This window comes from Lutra lutra, chromosome 14 (genome assembly GCF_902655055.1).
Source record: "Lutra lutra chromosome 14, mLutLut1.2, whole genome shotgun sequence".
Classification (NCBI taxonomy): Eukaryota; Metazoa; Chordata; class Mammalia; order Carnivora; family Mustelidae; genus Lutra; species Lutra lutra.
Window position 1 is genome coordinate 88,219,957 of NC_062291.1, and position 23,534 is coordinate 88,243,490.

Sequence of the window (23,534 nt, forward strand, 5' to 3'; positions counted from 1 at the left end):
GGCATCACCACCCGTGCAAGGAGCAGGAGAGCCAGACTCCCTTCCTGGGAGTGTCTGTCACACGGGAGGGACAGCCAGAGGCCCCGTGGGTGGCCCAGGGGCGGTGCTGGGAAGGAGGAGGCCTCCTGGGGCTGGGGTTCTCAGGACGGCTCTTGACAGAGCGGCCGTCCTGCGGGCCGGCTCTGCCCTGAACTCTCAGAACCGTAGGTGAGCCTTCCGGGCCGTCAGTGGGACCTCCTCTCCCTCTGTGGCGGTGGCGTGCTCGCAGCTGTATGCTGAAACGCAGGCCGTCCTGCTCGCTCTTCCCCCGAGACCTATGAGTGCGTGTGGCGCATGGTGTGTGGTCAGCGCGGCTTTCTCGGTTGCACAAGGCAGAGAGCGCAGCTCAGTACCCTGCGCCCTGTCCAGCCCCTAGCTGGATGCCCCTGTCCCTGGGCACATCTCACTGGCATGTGCCCGGGGAAGCGGGACGGCCCCTAGCAGGTCACAGATACGGGGATGTTTACGGCTTACTCTTTTCTCAGCACGCTGGGACGTCCGTGCAAATGAGTGCACACGACCTGTTTCATTGGCTTCAGAGTGTGTCATTAGCTGGACAGGCCGTCATTTTAAGTCGCCGTTCTGTTGACGGGCTCCTGGGTTGCTTCGAGTCTGCTGTGATGCATACATTTTACGGCAGTTGCACATCTTTCCTACAAACCTGAATCGAGCAAGTGTTGGAATCACGTAGTAAGTATTTATTAGTGAGAGAAGCAGAAAAAGTAAGACCTTGGACCTGCTTCAAACAAGACTCCACAGGGGAAAGCCAGGCTCTCCAAGCGCCCAGGGACTTGGCCTAAGAAAGGAACACCAGGCGCAGGAACCCGTTCTTCCCACCAGACACGGGGTTCTCGCAGCTGGAGTATTTGCGTTGTCAGCAGCCTTCAGAATTCACCGAATTGTGGAACAGCCCAGTGATAAGGAAGTTCAGGGATCTCAACCAGACGTGTTGTCTGTTTGCTGTTTGAGTTTTCCTGACAATAGCCGTAAACGTGATGTGATGAACAGTGCCTTCTTCCAGGCAACTTGAAGGAATGGGCACCACACCTGCACCTTAAACAAATTAAAACTGGGAAATACCTGTTGGTAAAAATCTGGCAGGTGTTAAAGAGATAAGGGACTATGGTGGGCAGCTGTATGCTGATACGTTTGAAAACTTACATGAAAGGAACATATTTTTGGAAAAATGAAGCGTCAGAGCTTATAGTCGAGAAGACACAAGTGAACTCTCCGCTCCACTAACATTTGCCAACACTTTCCCACAAAACCTCCAGGACCATGTGTTTCCCCGGCGAGTTCTGTCCAACGTTTAAGCAAGAAACAGTCACGGTTGTTCAGAAACTTGCAGGAAGCCCAGCTGACCACGGTCCCTCACCCGAGGCCACAGCAGGCGGAGGCGTGAGTACCTGCCCATGTCTCCCACGGGACAGCTACAGAGTGGAGAGCTCTGACACCGCCGGCTCGAGCAGTGCGCACACGCACACATACGTCACAGCGTTAGTGCCTCGTCACCCGCGGAAGAAGTCAGAGTCGGTCCGTAAAATCCGTGTGTGAACAGACTCACAGGGACGAGCAGTCCGGTCATCTCCGTACGCGCTGATGAAGCCTCAGGCCTGATCCTGGAACTTTCCGCTGGAGACCGTCAGCGAACCGAGGACCGACGGGCCCTCCGCAGCCTGCGAAGAGCGTCTTCGGAGCTCACAGCTGACCGCAGAGCCACCGGGGAGGGAGGGGCCCCTGGCATCCCCTCTCCTGCCCAGTGTGGTCCCGAGGGTCCTGGCACGGGCAGGGGTGAGGCAAGGACGCGGAAGCCCTGAAGACTGGAAGGAAGGGGTGAGACCCCGCGTGTGGGCGACGCACCCCCGGCTGCCGGGGCCTTGAGGAAACCACAGAGACTTGGCCCACAGCAGCGTCCAGGGCTGTGTGCAAACATCTTCCTATTCCCTGGGACCAGCTGGACGTGTCACACGGGACGTGATGGTCACACTGGAGTGGGGTGTGGCGCAGATGCCGCGCGTGTGAGCAGCCGAGTGCTGAGCCCCATGACCTGCGGACACGACAGGAAGAGACGGAAAGGCATGCCCTGCTCGTGGCACGGAGACTCCCTGGCACGGGCGCGCTGGCTCCCCACCGACAGAGACCCCGTTCACCGACGTTCCCCTCAAAATCTCTGCATGGCGTTTTGGTAGAAGTCTGCAAAATACATCTAAAATTTTATATGGGGAAAGCAAAGGAACTAGGATAGCCAGAAGTTTAGGGCTCCCACTTTCTCATTCCAAGATGTATTGTGAAGTTGCAGCAGGACAGCAGGACAGCAGGACAGAAGGACAGCGACAGGTCAGTGGAACGGAAGACAGATGCAGAAATGAACAGGAGTACGGCCAAGCGACGGACACGGGCTGGCCGTGGCTCGGGAGAGAGAAGCCCGCTCAGCGGACGGAGCCGGGAGAGCGGCCGTGTCGTTCCCCGAGTGGACGCACGTTGTCCGTCCTCTGCTCCTTTCACAAAGATTAAGGTAAGCTGTGGACCTAAACGTACAACTTAAAACTATAAAAGTCCTAGAAGAAGTCTTAGGGGAGAGTCCTGTGACCTCAAACCAGACAGATTTCTTAGGTGCACTTACAGCACATTCGCAAGAGAAGGAAAGGACCAGCCTGCGACTGCAGGTCTGGAGGAGGGATGGTCCACCATCCTCTGTGTGACCCGAAGGCTTTGTGGCTGGTACTGATTCACACTCCCACGGGTCACCGCGCTTCCCAGCATGCTCTCCAGGAGCGAGGATGGTGCTTTTCTAGAAGTTCCTCTCAAATAGAATCTCGGAAGCAGGGCCGATGACGGTGCCTGGTCTGCGGACACGGCCTGGAGCTGCGAGCCCTCCTTACCTCCCCAGGATGAGGCGGCGGACACTGACAGGCCCCCCCGTCCTCGCTGTGTGGCTCCGGGCAGGCGGCGGTCGTGGCCGAGCCAGCTGTGTCCCGAGATCTTGGGAGGGACGATGGGGTTATTGCTGGGGATGTGTGATGCAAGCTGCCCGGCCCGTGGCTCAGGATGGCCGGCCACCATGAACCATGGACTGATGTGTTGCCTGGACCCCCGTGCCCTGAGCAGTGGCCCTGTGCACCCCCCAAGCCGGTCCTGTGTGTGCTGTGGACTGGGGGACAGAGCGCTACACGGGACGGCCCTTCAAAGCTCCAAGTCGTTGAAGGACTCACTGCAGAGAGGACTCTACAAAGCTGCAGGTTCTGCGGATTTTGGGATTTCTTACAAATGAGGACGAGTTTGTAGGACGCCAGTAGGAGGCCAGCGAGAGTCCATCTTGTGGGATCAAGCCTGTGCTGCCCAGAAGGGCCCTGAGAGCACGTGGTCCCAGTTTCCTGGGAGCTGCGTTGGGACAGGAGAAGGAAGTGGTGAGGTTGGGTCAGTAGCACGTCAGGGAACCCGCGTGTCACCGCATCCAGGTCTGGCCCACGGCCCGGGCAGTCAGTGGACTCCGCCACCTGTCCCCCTGTGCCGCACTGGCGGGTTGGACCCCCTCAGCCCGTTGCAGTTTGCCCTGGTGCATTTTGAGCAACACCATGGCAGACAGGAGGGGAGAGATGCGGCGAGCTGCCCCTTGTCGCTCTCCGGCAGAGCCGTGCTCCCGCGTCCTGTCTGCTGCTGTTGCGACACAGGACCCAGCTGCCCATGGATGCAGCTGCAGGTTGGCTGTGGATGCGGGGATCTCAGAGCTGCTCTGACCCCCAACCTGGGTGCCCTCTCCCTGCCTGGGGGTCCAGGGAGTGCAGACCCTCACTTACAGCCTTGGGGGCCCATTTGGTGCTGCCAGACCCCACCTCTCTGCCTCAGGCCCACAGAACGTGGTCTGGCGTCCACCGCAGCTTGTGGGGGCGTGGGAAGGAGCTCGTGATGTCATGCCCTTGCCGGCCTCTGCGGCTGTGTTCAGTGGTCACGTGTGGATGACAGGTGGCTGCGGGATCCCGGGTGACCTGTAAGTTTGTGTTCCTTTCGAACCTCCATTTTCTTCTGTCTCAAAGGCTTGCCCGGAGTTGGTCTTACCTGCTGATCAGGGGGTCGCCAGCTGGGCTGGGCCCTTATTCCCCTGAGGCCCACTCTGCAGATGAGAAAACTGAGGTGTGCAGGGTCAGGAGCTGTGCCCAAGGCTACACAGCCGCAGTACAGGAGCCCCAGCCTCTCGGTGCTCAAGGCCAAGCTGGCCACTGAGTCGGGAGGCCTGGGGTGAGGGGCACGGCAGCCCACAGGGGCAGGAAGCAGGGTGCTAGGGACGGATGGGCAGGGGTCCACGACACAGGGCAGCCATTGGAAGAGGCTGGGGTGTGGCTTCCTGGCAGTAGGCAGGGGAAGGAGGAGGCAGGAGGCAGGGAGGCTGAGGGAACTGGGCCATGTGGGTCGAGGGCCAGCCGCCTGCCACAGGGACGGGGCAGATTAGGGCACAGGAGGAAGGAGGAAGTTGGTGGGACCAGTGGGCAGGGGTGGGGCCTGTGAGGCATCAGGAGAGGGGAGTCCTCAGTTGCCTGGATCTGGGATCCAGGGTTCCTAGCTGCGTTAGTGCCAACACCCATGGGAGCTTTGGGTGGGAAGTGAGTCCTTAGGGCCCAGGCGGGAAAGGAGGCACAGAGTCTGCTGGCGCCTGGGTGGGCTCTGGAGGGTACGGACTTGTGTTCTGGGCATACCATTTGCTTGGGGGACACTGGGGGGGTTGAGAGGGGGAGGGGAGATGATCATTAGGGGGCCGGGCGGGGTAGGAGGGCCACTCACTGGGAAGGTCAGAGCGAGGTGTGGGCCCTGGGGGTCTTTTAGGTCCTGGGATCACAGTCTCCTGCAAGCAGAAATGGCTCAAAGAAGGGGCCTTGTGGAAGTGGTGGGTGGGTGTTGGGAAGGGAGTTTCCAGGAGGGGTACCGAGGTATCTTGAGCGGTGACCACGGGGCTGTGTCCCCTGCTGGCCGGTGTGAAGCCAAGTGAGTGTGTGTGAAGCGGGCGGGAGTCCTCGCCGCGTCTGCCGAGGACCCGGTCTGGTACTGCTCCTGTCCCAGGTGGGTGAAAACGCTTTCTAGGTTAAAATTGACCAGTAGAGCTTTGATGTCCTAAAGCAACAAGTTTTGTTAAAATTGAAGCATGGTCCCCGTTCTGGGTCTGTAGCAGGAGCGGTCTCCTGCCCAGCTGCGCAGACCCAGATACACGTGCGTCCGGCACAGTGGCCGGTCCAGCCTCCCGGAGCCACAGCTTGGCGCTGTGGTCCACTGTGGGTGCGGCCCGGCCGGTGCCAGGCACGGAGGGTACTCCAGCCCCGAGCTCTGGGTCAACAGCTAGGCCGCACCCATCGCGGGCGCGGAGCCTGGGTCCGGCCCCACACAGGCTCCGGGAGACCCCTCGCCGGTCGGCCGGTGGGGCCACGGGGTGTGGCCGTCTGTGTGCGGCTTGTGGGGAGAAGAGCCTGCTCTCCGCACAGCTGGCTGCTGGCAGTCCGGCCGGTGGCCGTGTGCGGGGTGTGGACCGCGGGAAGGCAGCCCGTCAGGGCGGGGGGAGGCCGAGTCTGGGCTTCCTCCTGGGAGCCGTCCCTGGCCTCCCCCTGCGCCCGCCCAGTGCAGCTGCCCCGGCCAGGGGTGGGCAGACCGTCTTCAGGAGGAGCGTGTTGTGCAAGTAGACTTGGTGAATAGCAGTAACTTTTCTCTCAAGACGTTCTCTCGTCCCCTTTCCGCTCTTATCGTGGCCATCGGGCTTCCACCCGCCCGTGTGCAGGATGTAATTCCTTTTTAGGTCACTCAGCTGCTCTCTGCACAGAAAGCCTAACTCGGCGGCTGCTGCTATTTCTGGCGCTGACTCCTGGCCCACGAGGGGCCGGTGGGCTGGGCGCAGCCGCCTCGCGGCTTTCCTGGGCCCGAGGCCGCCTTCTTCCTGGGCCACCTGCGTGGCGTCAGGAGGGCTGGAAGGGGCTGCGTGTGCGTGTGCACCTGACGATGCCTTAGGTGCTTTCGTGCTCACGTTTCTAATTCACTCTTTTCCAAAATACTTTTCTTGATCCTTCTGATGAAAGACTGCGTGTATCTTTATCAGAAGCTTTTTTTTTTTTTTTGGTACAATTTTGGCGAAGCCAGTATGCACTTGAGGGAGTGACGTGCTTGCTGTCCCAGGTGAGGACACGCCAGTGTCACCATCAGGTGGGATGGACCCAGCTGAGTGGAGGCCGTGTGGGCAGAGGCACGTGTCTGCTCACACGGACCTGCCTGGGGCCTGGAGACCACCTGCCCCCAGGTTGTTTACCGAGATGTGTTTCCGCCCAGAAGTAACACAGCTCTCTGTCCCGCCCCAGGGGGGGCTCTTCCTGCCTGTCCTCAAGGTGCCTGTGTCATCGGCCCTGAAGGGATCCCTGCCCGGGATCACCAGGGCCCCAAGCTCCTTGCCGGGGGGTGGGGAAGGGCCAGAGCTCTGCGCCCACAGCCCGTGTGGTGGTGTCGAAATCACGCCACCCGTCACCTGTGTCTGGCTTGTGCTTGGTGCCCACTCCCGGTGCCCTCCCTGACCGCGCGAGCGACTGTCCAAGGCCGGCCGTCCAGGAAGTGGACGCTCAGCAGCCCAGGGCACCAGGCCCGGGGTGTGCGCCGAGAAGGACAGAGCAGGACTCCGTGCGAGCAGGTGGGCCTTCTGGAGAGCCCACGCTGCCACCGCACCCTGCGCCCCGCATGCTGCAGAGAACCCGCGGCTTTTGGGCCCCGGCTGCTCCCCACAGCATGACCAGAAGCCCCGTGACCGAGTCAGTGACTCCCAACCACAGATAGCGGCCGCCCCCCATCACCACATCCTGGTAATCGTACTACACGTGCTGCTGTCTGGGGGGGGACGTCACCAAGCATCGCCCAGATCCCACGTTCAGTGCCGTCCCGTCAGGAGCTCAGCTCAGGCCACGGGGGGCCTTTATGCCGTGGAAACGGGTACGTTCAGCCAGTCGGGGCTTTCCCCCCAGAGAGCCAGCTGTCAGCACCGGGGAGCTGCTGGCCCAACCCCGAGGACACACGTGTCCCCCAGGGCCCCGGCTCCTGGGGTATTTTTTGTCACGCGAGGACACGGCAGCAGAAGTGGCCACGGCCCTGGCGTATGGGTCAGTAAGAGTGCACGATGGAGTGCACGCGTTCTGGCATCGCCCCTGGGGGTGAGCAGAGCCTGTCTCCTGGCTTCCGCCTGCCTCCCAGCCAGGGCCACTCACGGCTCTCTGGAACCCTTACGTTTGCCTCCTGAGGTACCCACAGCTTCACTCACTCGCAGAGGAAATACTGTTTTTTCTGTTGGTGAAATTTTCCACAGTGTGTCACTAAAATTAGGATTCCTAACGAGCTATTTTGAGTTTCTCACCATGTGCCGTCATTACATCTGTTTTGAAATGAAGTTCTTGGGTCTTTGAGTGACGGGTTGACGGATGCTCAGGCAGAGAGCGCAGGCACCGGCCCTCCCCCAGAGCCGGCAAGCAAGAGGCCTGGGGCCTGTTTCCCCCTCGTCCTGCTGTTAAGGAACCAGGGAAGACCCAAGACGGATGGACGCATTTCCCGTCATCCCGACGGGCTCCCCGTCCAGCTCCGGGGCCCTGGGTGGCAGGCGGTTTCTGGCCTTGCTCCCACCGAGTTAAACAGTGAGCACAGTGAACGAAGTATCACGTGAATTTAAAACGTGCGCGAAGTAGGGGCAACAGGACGCTGTCCCTCGGTGCCCGCTACCCTCGCTCAGTTTCCAGCTCAAAGCCAGGCCTGTCACGTGTCCCGCGTCCGCCCCCAGTCACTGAAGCGAAATCCAGGCAGCATGACGTCACACGTCAGCATGTCAGCCTGAGTCTGGAAGAATTGAAAGCGTCACCCGTGTCACTGTGACACCTACGAAGATGGTCAGGAACTCCGGCACGTCCCTGAATATCGGGTCTGCGTTCCCGCGGTCTCCTGACACAGTTCGTGGACCACAGTGGGTCAGTATCTTGGTGGAAATTAAGATGTTTTCATAACTCTGCGGGGCTGTAGTTGGCACACAGTGGACTTGGCACGCTCGAGGTGGGCGGTGTGGCGGGTTCTGACCGCCCAGGGAGGCTCACGTGTCCACATGGCTGCGCTGCGGCCCCTGTGCTGGGCGCCCACTGGTTTGCTCTCGGCCCCTCGTGGTCCGTCGGTCGGCATTTTCTAGGTTTCCTTCACTCAGCTCTGTGGGTTTCTGTCTAGGTGGCCGCGGGGGCCCAGCACTGGCCGCTCTCGGACCATGCACAGGGCCGCGTGTGCTCTGCAGCCTGCCTGGACTCTGGTGTCACACAGTTCCGTCAGGGCGCTTGGCGGTGTCTTGCTGTGTCTCTGTGCACGTGCGTGCGTGTCTGTGCACGTGTGGGAGTGCACATGCGGGTGCTCATCTGTGGGGGGATCTGTGTGCGCGTGCACTTGCACATGTGTGTACGTGCGTGTGCTCTTCTCCACACTGGCACGCTGGAGCCGTTGCTGTGTAGACGGCGTGGCCTGCAGAGCCGAGAGCGCTGACGCAGCTCTCCCCGGAAGACCTCGGCGCGCGCTCCAGTCGAACTCCCTCGATTCCTGTCCGTTGAAACCTGTTTTTCTGTGCCTCCGACGTGTGAAGGACGCTCGCCGGGTGTGTGAGTGCTTGGCTCAGGCCTGATCTTGCCGACGTCTTCAGAGAAGTTGTGCCCATGCTGCCTGGTTCGCGCGTTGGTTGTGACCAGTGTACCGTGACCTCTTGGTTTTCCTCGTGGATCTTTGTCCCTGGAGACTTGGGTCTGCACCGTGGGGTCTCCTGGAGCTGCCGGCCTGTGTCGCGGCCGGGCCTGTGGGTGAGCTTTCTCGGGCTCAGGGCGTCCTCCCAGGCACAAGTTCAGCTCTTTCTACTCTGGGGACGTTTCCCGGGACGACCATTTAAACATGATCTGATGCTTCGTCCCGCAGGGACTGGTGGCCGTCCTGCCCGGCAGCCCTCTCCCATCCCTCTGCCAGACCCCCTCCCCCATCCCCTGCTCACCCCCCCCCAGCCTCTCCCCTCCTCCCCTCCCCTCCCCACCTTCCCCTGCCCGTGCCCTGCCTGTCTCCTCTCCCCCCTCCCCTGCCCATATCCTCTCCCCCCTCCCCTGCCCCTCTCCCCTGTGCTCTGCCCGGCCGCTCTCTCCTCTCCCCTTCATCGCAGCTTCTCCTGTCACTCAGCCCTTCCTTGGGTGCTTTGTCGTGGGTTCCTCTTTGTGACGAGGATTTTGTCTTCTTCCATTTCTTCCTTGAGGTTAATGTAATTTTTTTCTCTTTTTGTTTTTGGTCCATTTCTGGTGGAGTTTTGTGCTTCTGACTCCTGCTCTCGATGGTGGTTTGAGTACATTTAACTCTGCTGCAGCGTGGGCCGGCCCGCTGTGCCCGGTGGTCCTGTGCTGGGGCTGGGCTGGACCTTGTGCTCTTCTGCAGCTTCGGCTCCTGGGAGCCAGTGGGAGGAGGCTTGTGCAGAATCCCAGCCCGACAACACCCCCTTCTGTCCTCCCAGCAAAGTGAGGCGCAGGCTGCCCCAGTCTGTCCCCGGTGATCTCTGCCCATGGTGATCTGGAGATCTGGTCCCCGGTGATCTCTGCCCCCAGAGCCCCGGTGATCTCTGCCCCCGGTGATCTGGTCCCTGGTGATCTCTGCCCCCGGTGACCCGGTGATCCGCGATGGTGATCACAGTGCTCTCCTGGCTCTCTTCTGTCTGCACGCCTCTTTCCCTTTCCTTCCCTTTCTCCTTCGTCAGCAGCTCCCCAAGGCCGCCTCCCCTCTTTTCTGTCCCCTTTCTTCTCCACAAGCTCTGTCCCTTCCTGGCTGTGGGCTCTGACCGGCCGCTGCTTTTCAGTACTTGCAGACCTGGGGCTCCCCGGCCGCATCTCAGGCCTGCCTCGGCCCGGCCCCAGGGTCCACGGGCCTGCGGCATGCTGCCGGCTGCTGGGTCCCAGGACTGTGTGTCCTTTGCCCCTGAGGTGTCCCCGCCCCAGCCCCTGGCGGCCTCCTTCTGTTCCGTGTTTCAGGAGTTTGGTGATCACAGGCGGCACACACGGGCTGAGACCACGCGGTGCCCGTCTCTGGCATCCCACTCGGCGGGACGCCCTCACGGTGCAGCCTCTGTCCTGGTCCCATCGTGTCTCCCTCATCTGTCCGCAGAGACGCTCCCGGGAGGACAAGCTTGTCCTCCTCTGTCTCTCCGGAGACCCTCCCAACGCGAGAAAGCCGTGTGGATTCTGGCGTCCATGTCTTCATGCACCAAGGACTGAAGGAAGTTCCTGGCTGTCCTCGAGTCAGAGCCGGCTGTGGCGGCGAGAAGGGGGCCGTGTGGCTTCTGGAAAGTACCTGGGGGTCTGCATACTCTGCACACCTCCCTGCTTCGGAAGCAGCCCCCTCCCATGGGGTGCGCCCTCCACCCCGAGTGGCCGCCTTCAGGGGTCCTGCGGGAGCCTATCTGCAGGAAGAACAGGGGTGGTTTCCCTCCGGATGGCCGCTGGTCAAAAGGACAGACTGCCCACACCTGCAGCGCATGATTAAATGTTATTTTTGCTGATTTTGAATGAAAAAAAAAAAAAAATCTCCCTTTCAGAGGAGTATCCCGAGCCTGGGACAGCCACCACGCAGATGTTTTCGTGTCATCCTGAGCCCGACATGGACTCGTGTCATTATGAGCCCGACACGGACTCGTGTTATCGTGAGCCACAGGCACGGACGTGCTTGTCTGAGTCCCTGTCAGGCGCCAGTCGCCTCTCCTGGTCTGGGTCTGCTGTTGGCTGAGGCCGCAGCTGCTCACTGCAGGGAGGGGACCCGCACAGGGCCGGGTGACCAGTCAGGCTCCTCCCGGCCACCACGCCTGCGGTATCTCATGGTGAGCTCCCTGCGCGAGGCGACGTGTCTCTTTCGGATCTGTGTACAGGGAGCCGGCCTGCTGGGGCCGGGGGGTGACCGCTGGTGTCAAGAGACGCCACTCACAGCCGACCTCTTTGCAAGGTCGTTCATTACTTCTCTTCTAGAATTTTTCATGGTCTCATCATTTTAATAACTGCTTTCAAATGACACATGACCCTTCGTCTGGGTACATCCTATTTCCACGTACCTTCTTCTGACTGTAGGGGCCACTGTGTATCCTCGGGCATCGCCAGTGCTGGAGGCAGTCCCCAGGGGCCTGGTCCATCCCGACGTGTGGCCAGGCATGTCCAGGGCTTGGTGAGCGACGTGGGGCTCCTCCAGCGTGGGGTGCGCGGGATGTGGGGTGTGGGGCTTATCGTCCTGGGAGACGTGGGTGTGGAGGGCGGCCAGTGAGCCCAGGGGTGCAGGAGGTCGGAGAAGTGTCCTGGGAGTCCAGCAGGGGATCAGTGGCCTCCTGGGGGCATCACAGGGCACGTGTGCAGGAGGGGCTGCCTCTGGAGGCCTGGGGCAGCGGGTCGGGGTGCAGGGTACAGAGCCATCTGGTAACACAGGGTGGAGGCCGTGGGCCACATCTGGAAGCCCTGGAACCCGAGCCGAGCCGGGCCTCTGGGGCGGCTCCCTGGGGTGCCCGGTTCCTGTGGGGCCCTCACGTCTCTGTGAGCACGCTCCCCACGGCCCCGCTGCGCCCCGCCGTGTGTCCGGGCCTCCCTGCCTGCCCCACGCCTGCCGCCTGCCGGCCCTGCGCCTCCCGCGGGCGTCCTCTCAGGGTGCCTGTCTGGAGCACGGGGCAGCTCCGAGGGAGTCCAGGTCTGGGTTTAAATGGACGGGACCTCGTGTTGGTGGCTGCACAGAGTGTGTTTACGGCTCGGACATGCGTCTCTGCACGCACAGGGGCCGATCACGCCCAGCGATGAAGCCCAGCGGGGACCAGTTTGCAGTCGGTGCCCGGAGCGGGGCCCGCTGTGGAGACACAGTGCAGGGTTGCGTTGTCAGACCCCAGTTGAGCTCATCATCCGAAGTGTCGTTGGGTCACTGCTCAGAGCTGTCACAGTCAACTAGGTCCCCGAGATAAAATCACGGGAGTCACTTTTTTGGCTGTGTGATCAGTTAAAATTTAGATTCAAATATGATAAATTAAATTTGGAAAATCATTGTGTTTTCCACCTAAAACATATTGAACATAGGTCTTTCCTGCCCTAAAGTCCAGCTCGGGGTGCAGTGTTGTGTGTGGGGCTGGTTCAAGCGCTGGAGGCCCGGTGGAGCACAGCGGACCGCAGCATGGCCTGTCCAAGTGACACTGTGGGACAGTGTGGGCCAGGTGAGCCGTCCCAGGGCAGGTCACCCAGCGTCTGGGTTGGGGTTTAAGACCTGGAATGAAGCAGAGAGGTAGGAGACAGAAACGGAGGGCGCAGTGGTCCGCGTGGCTGCAGGCTGAGGTGCGTCGGGACCCGCTGGGAGGTGCTGTGACAAAGCCTGGAAGGCCTACGTCCCCAACCCCACTAATTCCCTGAGTGCCCCGCACCCTCGTGAGTTTGCAGCGGCTGCCACAGCTGCCTCCTGGCCGCGCTGTGGGCCATTCACCCCTGATGCACGGCACGCAGGCCTGGCTCTCGCGTCCTCGGCCCCTGTGGCCCGCCGTCCAGCTGCTCCGTGGGCTCCGCCTGGCTGGGTCCTAGAAGCAGCTGCTTTCTGTCAGGACTGCACAGAGTAGCCCACGTCCCTGAGGCTGTGGATGGCTCGCCGGCCGCTGGGTCCCAGCAGGAAGTGGTGTCCGAGGCTGAGTTGCCGGTGACATCCGAGCACTTGCGCAGGAAGCCCTGGCTCTGTGATGGTGCATTTGGGGAAGGGGAAGGTCATTTTGCAGGTTTTTGGGAAACCCTTCTCTGAGTCAAGAGGTGCTTGGGAGAGGGTGTGTGGTGGCCATGGTGGGTGCAGTTTGTGTGACGAGCAGCTGGGGACGTGGGGACAGGCCCCTGCATGTCTGCTCCCTGCCCTTGGCCCTCTGGTCCCCGTGGCCCCCAGGCAGCCCCTGTCCTTGCCTCAACCCTGGGCTGTAGTGGCCGGGCTGCCTCATCGGCCCAGTGGTGATGTGCCGTCCCCCATGTCCGTGGGGTGGGACCGGCAAGGGCCTTGTCCCTTCTGTGAGCAGGTGCTGGTCAACATAGGTTCAGTGGCCCGTGGGTCACCCCAGGACGCCCAGCGTGTTTTGCTGCTGGGGAGCGAAGATGCAGGCGGTTGGAGGACTGTGGTGCTGGGCCGCGTGGGGTGTGGGGCCTGGGGCGGCTGGGGGGCTCCCGGACGGGACCTCGCTGCCCGGCCACGTCGCTGGGAGCTTCACTCCACGTCTTCCGGAACAAGAGTGCAGGGAGGCCCTGCGGCTCGCAGCGGCCCTGGGGACGGAACAGGCCGTGCCCGAGGAAGAGCCGCCACCAGGGCCCGGGTCCTCTGGCTGTAGTGGGGGCCACACGGCCTGCGGGGACACGGGCACCGGGCGTGGCAGCCCCTGCTGAGCGCGCCGTGGGCTCTGCTGACTCCCAGGCCGGTGAGAAGTGGGCGCGCGCCCACACGCTGGCTTACACCTGCTCACACGGGTGTGCACGCACCCTCACATGTGGGTGCCCACTGGGCTCGCGGCCTTCGTGGAGGATGTTCCCGGGCATCGGCAGTGAGATGACGCGGGGCTGCTTGTTCCTTGGAGGCGAAACGGGTGCTCCGTGCTGAGACACAGGAGTTTTCTTAACTGGGGGAGACGCCTCTGAATTATTGAAGACGTTTCGGAGAAATTCTGAGTCCCGGGGATTGGGGGAGCAGAGGATGCTCGACCAAGCGGTCAGCCGCGTGGAGGTGGTTTGATTCCTCCAAATGGTCCCGCTACTCAGTGGGCATGTGCGGCTTTTTGTCCTGGCGGCCGCCTTCCACACGGGGTGTCCCTGTGGCCCGCCCTGACGGCCTGTCCTGCTTCCCTCCCCAGGTCGTGCACACGCACAAGCCGCACTTCATGGCGCTGCATTGCCAGGAGTTTGGAGGGAAGAACTACGAGGCCTCCATGTCCCACGTGGACAAGTTCGTCAAGTAAGTCCCAGCGGGGTGTGCCATGCCGTTCCTGGAACACGGCGCCCCTGGGGGGTAATGTGTGCCCCTGGGGGAACAGAAGGTAACAGTGTGCCTTGCTGGGGTGGGGACAGAGGTAAGAGTGTGCCCGTGCTGGGTGGCAGGGTGGACAGGAGGTAACAGCGGACCCCCGGTGTGGGGGGTGCAGAGGGTGACAGCGCGCCCCTGGCGTGTGTACCTCTGAGGTGACAGCGATCCCCTGGGCCTCGAGACTTCATCCCCGGGCTCCAGGTAGAGCGTCCCTCCCATCTTTGTGGTCTGGTGGCTGCCGGCCTGCCCTTGGTGGACAGACACATGGACGCTCTGCAGCTCTCAGCTGTGTTTGTCACAGTGGGAGGGGGTGGACATCTGTGGGGAGTGAAATCTTTGTCACTGGGAATAAGTAGCCACGGGCATGTGCTGACCAACACACGCACGCCCTGCAGCCCCGTGGAGGACAGGCCTTCCCGGGGCTGCTGGGAGTGGCACCAAGATGTCCGGACGGGCCTGGGAGGTGGACCTATGGGGGGTAGAGGCAAGCCTGTGCGGCCCCACGCTGAGAAGTGGGGTCCCTGTGCGGCACCTGCCTGCCTTCTGCTCTGCCGCGGCCCGAGTGCCCGGGACGCCCTCTCTGCCCTTGGGCAGCACCGCGCCTGCCCTCCATGTGTCCTAGATGTGGCCTTGTCCACGCCCAACCGTGGACTCTGGGCACTGAGACTGCTCCTGCCAGCAGTGTGAAGTGATGCTTCCTGACTTCCAGTCTGGTCCCTGAAGGCCACTGTGCTCGCAGTGGCCCTGGGGACGTGCTCAGAGCCTGGCACCTGCCGCATGGCCCTAGGGGTGTTTCAGTGGCCGTCACCATGCTCAGTCCTACAATGTCCCTGACATCGTGGATGGACACAAGCCATCCATGTTTTCAGTTGTTAGACTGGGGGGTAATTTGCTAAAGAGCACATCTTTTTAAAAGAATGGCCAAATTTTCTCAAAATAATGTAATTTTAAGGCAATTTTAATCAAAAAAATTTATTTGACTTCAATACTAAGATTACTGTGGGAGAGCAGGGGGTGTAGCTCAACACCAAGAGTAACCCGAGTTCCCCTGACGTAGCACAAGATGGGCGTCCCCCGGCTTGGGCTGCAGGACCTTGGGGCGCAGTGAGGTCACGGGGACAGGCTGCAGGGGGATCCCCCCGTGTCACCGGGCCACGTGCAGAGCCGTGAGCCGCATCGCTGGTGTCACTGCATGAGAAGGTGACACCGAGCCCCCCCATCCCCGTCCCGCACACGAGGACGAGTCTCAGTCATGTCACGGAGTAGGTGTCAAACACGGGGTCACTCAGCACCGAGACTAAAGGCAGGACCACGTGTCGTGGCTCTGGGGCAGGGGGAGGCTTCTCAAGGACGTGCAAAAGCATCGCCTACAAAAGAAGGTTGAGAAATTCGAATGTTAAACGATGAACAATGATGTGAAAATGATCAGAAGACACCCAGTGCGGGGGACACCTGCCTCACAGCTGACGAAGTCCAGCGCCTGAGAGCACAAAGGGCCCCAGGGAGCCGTGAGAAGGACCGCGGGGGAAGAGCCAGGCTTGTCCTGGAGGGGGCCCTGCAGGCTTGTGGAGGGAGGCTGCCCTGCGTGCGTCCCCGTCCCCACCCCGCGCCCCTCATTCCCGTCCCACTTCCTCACCGCTCATCCCTGTCCCCACGACCAGGTCCCCACATCCTCATCCCACGTCCCTGCCCCACGTGCTGGTCCCCGCATCCTGTGTCCGTGTCCCTGCCCCGTGTCCTCACCCCATGTCCCTGTCCTGTGTCATGTGTCCCTCCTCAAGTCCTGGTTCCAGTGTCCCCACCCCGCATCCCTTTGTCTCCGCCCCTGTCTCTGTCCCGACCCCTCTTTGTCCCCACCCCGCGTCCTCGCCCTGTGTGCGAGTCCCAGCCCTGCAGGTGCCGGTGTGCGGTTTCCCGCTGCTGTCCGCTCTTTCTGCTCCTGCCTGCGCCGTGTGGGACGCGCTTTAAACTGTTCCTTTTAGACGACCAAGTGAGAGAAGACGCCGTTTACTTTGAACTTTCCCTGCCGCTCCCAGTGCTTGCGGCTCCCTCGCAGACTCCGTTTCCGTCTGGGACCGTGTTCCTTCAGCCTGAGCGTTCCGCGACGCTCACGTCCACACAAGTCACTGGTGACGAGTTCTCTCAGCGTTTGTCTGTCTGAAGAGCGTCTTTGTCCTCAGGTTTGAAAGATGTTTTTGTTGCGAATAGAACCCTGGCCTGCCAGCGTCTCTGTGCTCGTCCTTGGAGGATGTCATTGTGCTGTCCCCTGTTGTGTGGTTTCTGACGGGGACTAGGCCGGGGCTCGTCCCCATTTCTGGGTCTGACGTGTCCCTTCCCTGCCCGCGGGACGCCGTCTTCCTGGCTGGTTTGCGGCGACTTGATCATTCTGTTGCAGTTGGATTTCCCAGTTGGGTTTCGTCTGTCTCGCGTGGGGTCCTGATTCTAACCAAATCTGCACAAACTTTGTCCACTATTTCCTTAACCCTTTCCCTCCCGCTTCTCTTGTGCCCCAACCCCGGCCTCCAGGGCGTCCCGTGTGGCGCCCGCCATGTCCCCTCAGCTCTTACGGCTCGTTTTCCTCTCTTCAGGTCATTTCTCTCGCTGTGGCCTGTCGTCACCGATCTCGTTTGTGTCCTTAGGTTTTCAGCCGCGTTTACGGCCTCCCGGCTGGAGACGTCTAACTTGTGGCTTTAGTTCTGCCGTTCCTCCCGCGTCTGCGTTCCTTGGCGTCTTTGACCACGTTCACGACGCCTGCTTCCGGGCAGTTTTCACTAATTTTTGCCCTTTTCTGCCCGTCCCCGTTGACCCGTCTTTCATAGATCGTGGGTCGTGTTTTGCCGCTCTGGGGGCCGACTCAGTTTTTGACGTGGCGCCAGACGTAACCGCCGTCGTCTGAACCTGGCGTCCTGCTTCGGACGCGGCCGAGGTGGTTCCCCGCGGGCGGTGAGGGCTGCTTGAATCCTCTTCCCTTCTCTCCCGCGCGCGCTCTGGTTTGCGTCCTGCAGCCGGAGCCCCGCTTCCGTGGGCCCCACGTGCTGGCGGCTGCGGGTGCCGCACCCCCTCCCCCGCTGCTGCAGAGCCGGCGGGAGAGCTGCGGGACCCCTCAGCGGTGGGGCCGGCGGGGGAGCCCCCTTCCTGTCGCGGCTCTGGTACGCTCCCGGGGCTCCGGGCGCAGTGGCTCCCCTCCCGGCCGTGTTTGCCGAGCTGATGGACGGGTGCCCACGCAAGCTCGTTCTGGTCGCAGAAGGAGACAGTGAGAAGAACGGGTGTTCTTCTGTGGAGCCCCTGTCCCCGGTGTTCAGAGCCCCTCCCTCGTCCGTGTCGTGGAGCACCAGGAGTCTGTGATGTGCAGCCCTTCCCCAGAGAGGGGCGGGTGCACTGCACCTGCCTAGACCCAGGGGCATTTGGGAGTGTGGTTTCCAGCCTGTGCCGGCTGGGCACAAACAGCTGGGAGACCCCACAGACCCTGGGGTCGTGCTGTGGCGGTGTGTGGCCCAGGCCCAGCCCCCAAGGTCCCTGCGCCTCTGCGTCCCTGTCCCTGAGATGCTGCTGGGTCCTGCGCATCCCCAGGGCATCATGGGATCCCAGCCAATGACGGGCAGCCCTCACCTGCCCGGGGCACGTGGTGGGCCTCAGTCTCTGTGCCCCTCCCCACTGCTGGTCGGGGGCCTTGACAGGGTGACATGCAACATGGCGTCCCTGCCAGCAGCCTGGACCTCGGAAGCCGTGTCCCGTGTGGCTTGTGCACTAAAGGACTCCTTCTTCCCTCCCAGAGAGCTGCTGTCCAGTGACGCCATGAAGGAGTACAGCCGTGCCCGCGTCTACCTGGATGAGAACTTCAGGTCCCAGGAGCACTTCACGGTGAGTGTGCGTCCATGTCCCGGGGTCAGGGTCGATGCCGGGCTGACCGTGTGCCTGCGGGACTACCACCCTGCCAATGTGGCCGCACAGGCAGCCGTGCCCGAGTTGGTATGTCAGCGGCTCGGATGGGGTCCACGGACGGGGGCCTCCAACAGGGGAACCAGGGCGCAGCCTGTGGGCTGAGGAGGGCAGGTCAGGGCTCTTCACAGAGACGAGGGTCCCTCCTGTTCCCGGCTCTGCTCTGAACAGTTGCTCACAGGGCGCAGGCCAGTCCCTTTGCCCAAGCTGTCCTCCCCGGCAGGGGAGCGGGACAGAGACCTGCCCCTTCTCTGCACGAGTGCTTGGTCCGGGGCACAGTGGACACCTGGAAACGGCGCCCTGCTGGGGTGCCGCGGCTGCGGGAGGACCCCGGTGACGGGGAACACTGGGGCTTCTGGGAGGAGCAGCTGTCAGGAGGGTGGGAGTAGCTGGCTGCTGGGTCAGAGGACTGTGGCCTCACAGTCCCCATCTTTAGGGGAGCGTCAGGGCTGCTCGATTAGCGTGGTTTCCTCCACGTTCTGTTCCCGGAGTCCGTCGCCTCACGTCTGTCCTGTCGCCAGGAGCCAGGTCCAGAGCAGGCACTCAGCCCTTGGTGCAGCAGAGGGTGCCTGTGCTGGGCTCGGGCAGGGCTGGGAGCCACGTCCCAAGTGGGGAGCAGCACGGGGAGATCGCCCGTCGGTCAGAAAGGCGTCTGTCAGTTCTCAGCCTTTAAATCTGGGGCGTCTGTGCCAGTCTGGCGGTGTCTCCTGTGGCTGACGTGGTCGTCACCGCACGGCTGCCCCATGCCTCTGCCGCTGTCCTTGCGCACAGCCACCCTCCGCCACGCTCAGTGCGGCCTTCCTGCCTGACGTGTCAGCCACACCCACGTGGGCCCCATGCTGCCCGCACACCCCCGCCTTCCTGCCTCTGCCTGCTGGCCGCTGGCGCTCAGCCGGTCCTTGACACAGAGACACTCTCGACCCTCACGCTCCCCGGTGGCGGGACCGAGTTCCGCATCCCGTTGGGACGTGTTGAGGCAAAAAGCACTGCGGCCGGGCGACAAATGGCATCGGTTGGGTGAACGGCGGGGCTGGAGCTGCGGAGCGGGACGAAGGGCAGGTGCCCGTGGGGCTCTGGCCGGGGGAGCCTTTCAGAACAGAGCGTGGAAGGACGTCCCAGGATGTCCCTGCCCGGGACGGCGCGTCTGGGCTGCTGGCACGCGCGTCACAGGGACCCCAGGAGGAGCAGAAACAGGAAGTGCGCAGACACCGGAGAGGAGGGGCCGAGGCTTTTAAAAAACCAGACGAGCCACGCAGATGGCCAAGGTCCGTCCCCGTCACAGGTTCGCGGCAGTGGCGAGGCGCATCCTCACGACGTCACTGCGAACAGGCCGCATGTGCCGCGTCCCCGTCCCCCTCGGGCGCTGGCCTCTGCCGGCGCGCTCTGCTGTGCCGCAAAGCTGCCACGTCGTACGGCGGTCCCTGCTCCCCCGCTCCTCGCGGGACGCGTCCTCGCGTCTGTGCCGCCTTCTTTTGGCGGGAGACTCAGCTTAAAAGTGAGACGTGCAGGAGGGCGCGCCCCGCAAACGCACGCGAGGAGGCGAGAGTCGGGGCCACGGTCGGCCTCAGCCCGAGCAGCGCCGCGGGCAGTGGGACCCGTCGTAGGGACGTGGGGGTCCGTTCTCAAGAGGACGTCGCGGGCGGGGTGTGTGTGCCCCGTCTCAGACTCGCAGATGCGGACGAGACGGCGGACGGCCTGAGACCAGGTAGGCGGCGGCACGGGCTCCGACGCCTCCCCTCACAGACCGGTGGGCCGAGGCCCGCTGCCCGCCCGTGTGACCCTGCCACCGTGGCGGGACACCGACTAGAGCCGTGGCCTCAGAAATGGCTGTCACAGACCATGGCCCGGTCTGCTGCTGAGGGACGGGGCGGGGCGCAGTCAGCTTCCCTTACGTTTCCTCAGAAACGTCTTTCAAAGTGAGGGTCAAGGAGACTTGGAAGAAGACTCCCAGGCAGGCTCGCCAGGACGTCTCCGGACGGTGCAGGGCAGCCCCACGGGGGTTCGGGCGCCCCGAGGGCCACCTCTCCCAGGACTCTGCCCGCACGCTCCAGCCACTCCCATCCCGGCCTCAGATCGCGTCCACGTGAGCTGCTCACATGCGCGTGGGAATCTGGCGTGAGGCCAAGATCACACACCTTCGCCTAAGCACGGAGCAGATAGACGAGAAGTAAACACACGGTGTCAGGATCCGGTGTCGGGAAGACTCCCGGATATTTGGAAATAAACCACGCACGGGTCCAGAGAACGTCACGGAGCAGTTTGAACCGCGGTCCGGTGACCTGGAAGACAAACGGAAGCCGTTGGGATTTGCGAGATGCGCCTAAAGGGGTCTATAGAGGGGAGTTTGTACAAAATCAGATGGTACCGTAGCAGGACAGCGCGCCCCGTGAGCCTCACCCCGCAGGTCAGAGCCACGGCATTTAGGGAATGAGGCTGCGGCCATCGGGATCAGGTGGCTCCCCTGGGCCAAGCCGGGACCTGCCAGAGGCCAGGCTGGGGCCACTTGGGGCCGAGGGGGTTCGCGAGTGCTCAGTAGACGGGCCGGCGTACTTGTGAGAAGAAACGGGGTCCTCCCGGAAGGGCCTGGTGCCTGCTGCCTTCCGTCTGTCTCACTCACGCTTGCTTCTGGAAGTTTCCTGAATTTTCTTGAACCGCTCACTGTGGCGCTCTCCACCGTCTGCCCCGCATCACTGTCGTGCTCACACAGCTGCCTCTCTCTTCCGCAGAAGGGCTCGCTTGGTAAGAAGGGGAAGGGCACAAGGTTGGCAGCTGTCGGGCCCAGGAGCCACTGTTTTGGTTTCCCATCAACCCAAGATTGATCTCAAAACGTCATTCTGCAGTTTGCCGTGGAAAACAAACACCTGGAAAGAGGCCGTCCCATAACTCAGCAGTTTCCTTGAAAACATAACCTTTTTTGCAGAAAGCGGTGTCTGAATCCTCAAAGATTACATGATGACAAAAATTGGAAATAATCTTAAATACCCGAGCGTTTCCCACCACGGGACAGCCGTGTGGCAGATGGCCTGGCAGACCGTGTCTGGGGGGACCTGCCTGCAGCCGCAGGAGGGGGCACAGAGCCCGCGGCCTGAGAGAGAGCACAGAGCCCGCGGCCGATGCTCTCACCCTGATGGCATCTTGCCGTCCAGTTGGCGCGTGGAAGTACTTCATGGTAAGGCCGCGTCCGGTCTGGTCTTCAGCCACACGCTTCCAGATTTAAAGCCTCTGAGACCAGGCGCACCTGTTAAAGCTGGCAGCGCGCTCCTCCTTTAGTCGCAAATGCAGAGATGATGCATTAGCAAGAATCACGGCCGTGGTGCTTGGTTCGAGCCTGAGACCGTGCTTGGGCGCGGCCCCTCGCTGTGCTGGACTGACCTGGCACGGGGACATGGGACCGCAGGTCTGAGCCCCTGGTGGCTGTGGCTGCAGGTGGGGGGACAGTCTGGAGGGCTTGGCCTGCCGGCAGCGGGGGTGGGCGCTCCGGCCCTGCAGTGCTGTGGCTCGCCTTTCCTTCCAGGGTCCCCATCCTCCGGCAGGGGTGGGGGGGGGGGTCCTCTCCCACAGCCGCAGTCCCATGTGAGGCACGTTAATGGCCACTAGGTAACTGGACAGCCGTGTTGGGCGGGTGGGAAAGGGTCGCCTGTGCTCCCGACGCCAGCCAGAGCTGCTCCTGGAGTTGGCACAGAGGTCCGTGCACGTGTGCCATCCCAGCTTGTGACCAAGATGCCGATGGTTCAGCATGAGATCCTGCTTGACCTGGTGCCCGTGGCATACCGTCCCTCAGCGTGCCGCGTGCTGGGGTTCTCCGCACGGCCTGGTACGGGGGACTGCCCCCCCGGAGTCCTGGGCAGGGCTGGGCTGCACTGGCTGTGGCCACCCTCCCACCTCCACCTGCTGGCCTCTGGCTGTCAGAGGGAGGAAAATTTAATTTTTACAAGATTAATAGTATTGGAGCAATATTTTTAGCTGAGTGTGGTTCAAATAATAGGCCATTAATTGAAAAAGGAAATTGAAATGAATTTATCTCGTACATAAATGCTGTCACAGGCATTAATAGGGATCAGAAAATAGTGGTCTGTTCCCAGAAAGAGGGCGACCCCGAAGCACCTGGTCTGTGAGCGTGACCCCACGTGGGGGTCTGCCGTGCTGCAGAAGCCTGGGGGGCCGGACCGCGGGGGTCTGCCTGGGGGGGCTTTGGACCTAGGGGGGCTCTGGGCCTTGGAGGGGCTGTGGACTGGAGGAAGTCTGAGCTGGGGGACTCGACCTGGGGGGCTGGGTGGGGCACCCCGCGGGCCGAGGCCGGAGCCCGCCGATGCTTCCCGTCACCAGGAGGTGGCGCCAGAGCAGCACTTGGTCCAGGAGACGCTCCCGAGGCTTTTCTGACTTAAAACAAGGATCGTGTTAGATTTCGTTTGCTCGGAAGAGACACGCGGGGCCGTTCCCTGAGACCAGCTGTCCCCGTGCGGAGACCTGGCTGCCGCCCCGGTCAGTGCCTGCTCCCGTTTCTCCCAGGACGTCAACACCGGAGGTCGGCCCCCTCGGGGCGCGGCCGGGCTCTGGGGGGCTCCGTCCTGTCCATGGACCGCGCGGGGGCGTCCCTGGGGCAGACTGACGGCCCCGGCCCCGGGCATCCTCACAGCCACGTGTGAGCTGGACGGGTGGGCCGGGACTCGCGTTCTGCGTCCGGTGTGGGGGCCCCTGGGTGCCCTCAGGCCCTTGCCTCCTGCGGCATCTGCCCGGGAGGCACCCCCGATGGCCCTCTCACTTCTGGCACTCCTCTGCCCTGCACCCCTGAACCCCGGTTGTCGCCCTCCTGCTCTGGTCCAGGGCCTGGGGTCTGGCCACCATCCTGGGTGCCCAGTGGGCGTGCTCTGAGTCCGAGAGAGCGAAGGGAGAGCCGAGACTGCGTTGTGCGTGACGTGGGGGCCTTTCGTCCCTCCCCGTCGGGGGCAGGGCTGTGGCTATGCCGGCGTGAGCTCAGAATGGGGGCCTGACGGGGTTTAGATTTGTTTAAGACCGTGGGTCGGGCCTGGGACCCCCACATTTGGAGATGGACTCCTCCAGGGCAAGGCAGAGGACAAGGTGGGGGGAGGGGAGGGACAGGGTGTGCTAGAAGCCACACGGCAGCAAAGACCCCATGAGGAAGAGGCTCGCCCCCAAGGTGCCCGAGCCTGGACTGCCTGAGAGGACCAGACCTTGCCAGCCGCTGCTTGACTGCGCGGGAAGCAGATGGACAGCCCGGCTGCCCTCTCCATGAGGGGGTGTTCTCCGCGACTCAGTGCTGAGTCTTTCCGCATCCCGGCAGGCTCTGAGCTCATAACCTCCTGTTGAGGCTTTGGATCTGCCCACAAAGAACGCAGACGTTGCAGAGTTAATCCGTGGCGGGTCTGAAGGCGCTCTTGTCCTGCTCTTGCCACGCGGACAAAGAACACTAGGTAGTGGGACGGGAGGTTAGTGTTGCCGGTGCTGCACCAGGACTGGCCGAAGAGGAGAGCAGGAGACATCCC

The 23,534-nt window shown here is 62.4% G+C and overlaps 1 protein-coding gene across 7 annotated transcripts in view; it reads left to right on the top strand.

The window, feature by feature from the left end:
- Nucleotides 1-23,534, top strand: part of INPP5A (inositol polyphosphate-5-phosphatase A) — a 169,950-nt gene that overhangs the window by 53,542 nt on the left and 92,874 nt on the right. For 5 of the 7 annotated variants that reach the window (XM_047702860.1, XM_047702858.1, XM_047702859.1 and 2 more), the window contains exons 3-4: nt 13,922-14,022; nt 17,865-17,952. In XM_047702860.1, the coding sequence (XP_047558816.1) occupies nt 13,949-14,022; nt 17,865-17,952 (162 nt within the window). In that variant the 5' untranslated portion in view covers nt 13,922-13,948. Of the gene's footprint in view, nt 1-13,921; nt 14,023-15,952; nt 17,018-17,864; nt 17,953-23,534 lie in introns of those variants that run through there. The other 2 variants (XM_047702863.1, XM_047702862.1) reach the window with 2 other exon arrangements.